The sequence below is a fragment of the Gossypium hirsutum genome, chromosome A10 (assembly GCF_007990345.1).
Source record: "Gossypium hirsutum isolate 1008001.06 chromosome A10, Gossypium_hirsutum_v2.1, whole genome shotgun sequence".
NCBI classification, from domain to species: domain Eukaryota; kingdom Viridiplantae; phylum Streptophyta; class Magnoliopsida; order Malvales; family Malvaceae; genus Gossypium; species Gossypium hirsutum.
The window spans coordinates 117,749,304-117,754,251 of record NC_053433.1 but is presented as its reverse complement, the minus strand read 5'-3'; the positions used below and the strand labels follow the sequence as shown (position 1 = coordinate 117,754,251).

Genomic DNA, 4,948 nt, shown 5'->3' with positions numbered 1-4,948 from the left:
TCTAATACTCCATCAATACTCAAAAAAAGTAAACTCCAAACCTTTGTTGGATGAGTGGAAAAACATTGGATACTTTTTTAAGTAAGATCTCTTGTTCGAATTTTGTATTCTTGGTGATTTTTTCGAATTAAGTTATTGAACTTCTTTTTTAGTTTACATTAGTTCTGAAATTTGATAATTTTTTTAAAAATTTGATCCCTAAACTTGGATTATGTTAAGGTACGATGATATAATATTCTCTCAAGAGTTCGATGCTTCATAATCTAAATTTCTAGCTTGTTGATAAACAACACTAGTAGTCACATAACTATTAGTAAAATATTTTTAAGTGACTATTTTGTAACTTTTCATAATTAAATAACCAAAAAATATTATTAATAATTGAGCAATACCAATATAATTTATCCCACTTTCCCGAAAAAACAAAAAAAGTACTAAAAAATATTTACCTATTTAACTATTCAATCTGGCTCGACTCTTAATTTAATGTGAACTAAAAAAAGAGAAAGAAAGAAAAGGTTAAACCCAAATTGATATCCTTATTGAAATGACAACCGAATAATGGGCAACACATTATTTTCATTTGACCAATCAAAAGTTAAAAAATATCACACCAGTCACCACACATTATTAGCTCAACCAACAGTGTTTCTCATCTCCATAGGAAGGCCAAGATGAGCATTTTGGTATTGTTGGTTTTTTATATTGTTAGCTGAAAATGGAGAATTGTTATCCTCTTAGCTTTCTTGAACCTCCAAATTGTGATGGTTTCAATGCTGCTGCTATAAGCAATGAGCCTCCTTTCATAGTTCCATGGCCAATCGAACCTCTTTTCTCAGCTTCTAGCTCAGTTCGTTGCCACGGGTTTACTTCCCCAGCGATACCTGATAAAGCTACGGTGGCTTCCAAGAGCCATAGTGAAGCCGAGAAGCGTCGGAGGGATCGGATTAACTCGCAGCTTACAGCTTTGAGGAAATTGATTCCCAAGTCTAATAAGGTGTGTAGTTTGCTCCAAATTCGCCTTCTTTTACATTGTGAATGATATTCAGATCAATTCTTAATTGGTGGTTAAATTATGAGTTTGGTCCCTTCATTATGCTCAAATTTTTAATTTAATCCCTATATTTAATTTGACATAATTTGATCCTCTATTTTTATAATACTGTTAGTTACTAAATAATCCTTGATTAACTTATTTTTAAAAAGAATCCTTACTTATCATGTTAACATGCACTCTTTTTTGTGTGTTGGAACAGTTTTTTTATTTAATCTTTGAACTTGACAATTTTTTCCAGCTTGATTTTTGAAAATTTTTTTTGGTCTACGCTAGATCTGGAACTTGATAGCTTTTCTCAATTTAGTCCTTGAACTTGGATCTCATTAAGATATGATGACATGGCACTCTAAAATTGTGCCACACTATCACCTAATTTTTAAAAAAATTAAATATTTTTTTGATATTTTTAGATTATATATATTAAAATTTCTAGATATTGACATGGCAAAGCCCCAAATTGTCACGTCATATTACCTTAATGAAATCTAAGTTCAGAGACCAACATGGGAAAAGTTCCGAAGTTCTTGGACTAGCTTGAACAAAAAAATATGTAGGGATCAATTTGAAAAATATTACTAAATTTAAGGACTAAATATTATTTTATCACTTTTTTTCATTAAAAAGAATCCATATCAACATTTGACTAGAAAATTTGAAAGTCTTAATTATTTGGACTAACCAAGGAAATTATAAAAGTAAAGTGTGGTCAAACTATGTCTAATTAAAGTATTAAGGATTAAATACTAGATTTATGTGTAGTAGGACTAAAACCATAATTTGACCCTTTATTGTTCAGATGGACAAGGCAGCCTTATTAGGAAGTGCAATAGAGCAAGTCAAGGATCTAAAACGAAAAGCAACGGAAATCGGCAAAGCTTTTGCTATACCGTCCGAAACCGATGAAGTATCTGTCGATTACAATGTTCCCGAAGACAAGACATTCATCAGGGTTTCGATTTGTTGCGATGATCGGCCGGAAGTGTTTTCGGAGCTCATCCGAGTCCTCAAAGGGCTAAGGCTTAGCATTGTGGAAGCTGAAATTTCAAGCGTTGGTGGAAGAACCAAAAGCAATTTGATCCTTTGCAATGAGAGTGATAATAGAGAGGGTGTTTCAAGCACTCTAAAACAATCTTTGAATATAGTTGTGAACAAGATTAATGCTTTATCATCGGATGAATCAAAATCGAGTTGTCGGATAAGGAGTAAGAGACAAAGGTTGTTCTTGTCTTCTTAGTTTACTCCGTAATAAACAAGGTGAATATTTAATACATTGTCAGTGTAGGTGTTTTTATCCGTGAGCAAAAACAGACCGTCTTGTATTTAGTAAAATAAAAAAATAATGGAAGGCTTACAAATAAATAACAACTTTAATCAAACCCAAAATCTGAAAATGTAAGACCCCAAAGTTGATGAAATCCAAAACCCAATATATATACACCATTTCCAAGTAAGATCAATGCAAGTTCGTATTGGTTTCTTGCTCAATTACGACTTAATTTCGAAAACAAAACTTGATCAACCCTAATCTGAATTGAATAAATTATTTAAAGATAAAAATGTCACCAACTCAAAACCATCCAACCCAAACCCAGAACAGCCTGGAAACAAAACAATTCAAGCTTGAATGACATGAGTAGAAAATGATCCAATCAAAAAACCAGACCTCAAACTAAGAACTTTGACCCTAAAATTTACCCAATTCAAATTGACTCAAACCAAAATCAATTCAAGTTATCGACATTCAATTACTCCATTTTTGCTTTTTTGATTGATTGATGCTTTGCCTTTGTATTTTCCTTAGTTGATATAAATTAGTCGTGACGTGAAGCATTCAAAAATTGACTTGATGTTTTAAATATGATAAATTCATTTCATGTTTTAAATTTTTATATAGACTTTGATACACTCATAAAATTAGAGATGCATTATTTGTACCATAATTATCAAAGCTATTTATCCATTATCAACTACTAAGGCCAACAAACTAAATAATTATCAAAAGACGTTCAAGCATAGGCAATTGACCCAATCCATAAGCAAGTCTAATTTTTACCAATTCAATATTATAAATAGGCCATCATCTTCGCTAGGTTTATTGCTCCAATAATTTCAAGCAATTTTCATGTTCAAACTTCAGACTCGAATATTCGTGCTTAACATTGTTGAATACAGATCAATCTCGAAATTGACCCGAACCTAAAACAACAAAGAATCTAAAACGATCTTGCAATGACACATCCTAAAAACCCTAATCACCTAACCTAAATAATCCTAAACTCAAAAAACTTAAGACACAATACTGATCAAGGGATCCAAAACCCGAAATGTACGACCTGACTTAAACCCGAATCCGAAAACGACACAACACTAAGTGGAACAGTCCAATTCCATCGTTCTACATATTTCACATCCTAAAATACTTGGCTAATTATTACACAAAGATTGCAATACACTTGAGCATAGAACAATATGCATTGATAAAAAATTTCAAAACCTTTCAATGATATCCGAACATGAAAACACAACCCCAACAACCTAAACACAAATCAAATTTAATCAATCCTAACAAAATTCCGATCCAACTCTATCTGATCACAAGGAACTCACAACTTGAATCCATGCAAACTCAAACTCGAAATGGACCCAAACCACTCCTAACCCAAGACCCAACTCTATTTGACAACAAAGAACTCACAACTTGAACTCGACCCAAACCTAAAACAAAGAACCCTAAATAGCAAAAACTGATACTGACCCAACGGAGAAAACCCTAGTAGTCTAACCCTAAATAAGTCATAAACCCGAAAACCCAGAACTCTAATACAAACCAAACCGACCAAAAACTCGAAATGTCCCGAATCCGAAATTTACCCGACCCTAAGTGAAACCCATCCAGTTCAACAGTTCTACACATTTCAATATCCTAAAACATTTTGTGCTAATTATTCCACAAAGATAGCAAGAAACAATCTCTTTCCAATTCAAATCATTTCAATCCCTAAAAACTCAATAACATTTATCAAGTAGATGAAAATGGTTCAACAAAAATACAAGAACGAAAACCCTAAGCCATGAAAATGAAAACAACAGCTTTAAATCCTTCAAAAAAAAAGTACCCATCAAATAACTATCCATGAAGAACAACAAAGACTGTACTACTTAGATCTTTGCCTCATCTTTCTCCTCTTCCTCTTCAACCTTCTCATACGCTTCTTCTTCCACTGAAATGAAACAAAAATAATAAACCCATATCAATATCTAAATTAAAAAGTTAAAATAAAATAAAACAATGGTAATGGTTTCTTTTTTTACCTTAGCTCTCATGGTTAACCTTTGGTTTGTTGTTGTTCAATAGGGTCAGCGGCGAAATGAAGGAAAAGTTGGCGTTTAGGTTTATATATAGAAGCGTAAAACCCTAAAGCCGAAAGGCCTTCAACCAGTTGGAAAGGCCTTAGTAATGTTATTATATATATATATATTAGGTGAAGCTAACTTAGGCCCATTTTGGCCCAATTTCATTTAAAAAAAAGTATAATAATAAATTTACCCCTTAATGCTTATATTTTTTTTTGTCAATTTGGCTCTTATTCTCTCCTTTTTTAAAAAAAAAACTAAATTTAGTTCTCGACCTTTTAGAAAGAGACAAATTTTTATGAACTTTTAAAAAATGAGTCGAATTGATTTTTTTAACAAAAATACTAACTAAAACATGATGGCCCTTAAGGCAATCTACATGTACTTCATGTTTTGTTATTTTTTTACTTTTATGAACCATTTATAATTTTTAGGTAAAAAGACCTCTCCAAATCTTATCAATTTTGAATTTGCGCAGATTAGTCCCTCTCAAAATCGAATTAGTTTAATCCATTTTAATTTTAAAAGCGAGCAATC

At 32.0% G+C, this 4,948-nt stretch overlaps 1 protein-coding gene and 1 long non-coding RNA gene across 2 annotated transcripts; one reads left to right on the top strand and one right to left on the bottom strand.

Moving 5' to 3' along the window:
- The first annotated feature begins 485 nt into the window (after positions 1 to 485).
- On the top strand, positions 486 to 2,325 carry LOC107936329 (transcription factor bHLH51). Its single transcript, XM_016869034.2, has 2 exons — positions 486 to 997; positions 1,854 to 2,325. Exons 1-2 carry the CDS (start codon positions 719 to 721, stop codon positions 2,289 to 2,291), a joined length of 717 nt encoding a protein of 238 aa, XP_016724523.1. The 5' UTR covers positions 486 to 718; the 3' UTR covers positions 2,292 to 2,325.
- Positions 2,326 to 4,013: 1,688 nt separating this feature from the next.
- On the bottom strand, positions 4,014 to 4,499 carry LOC107936330 (uncharacterized). Its single transcript, XR_001694385.2, has 2 exons — positions 4,370 to 4,499; positions 4,014 to 4,278 (listed from the first exon to the last, which is right to left on the bottom strand). It is a non-coding gene; the product is annotated as an uncharacterized lncRNA (long non-coding RNA).
- Between the last annotated feature and the right edge of the window lie 449 nt (positions 4,500 to 4,948).

Excerpts from the sequence above, each read along its gene's own strand:
- LOC107936329 (XM_016869034.2), top strand. The coding sequence starts at position 719 with ATGGAGAATTGTTATCCTCTTAGCTTTCTTGAACCTCCAAATTGTGAT. Across the intron at positions 998-1,853 it reads TGATTCCCAAGTCTAATAAG|ATGGACAAGGCAGCCTTATT; the intron begins GTGTGTAGTTTG and ends TTTATTGTTCAG.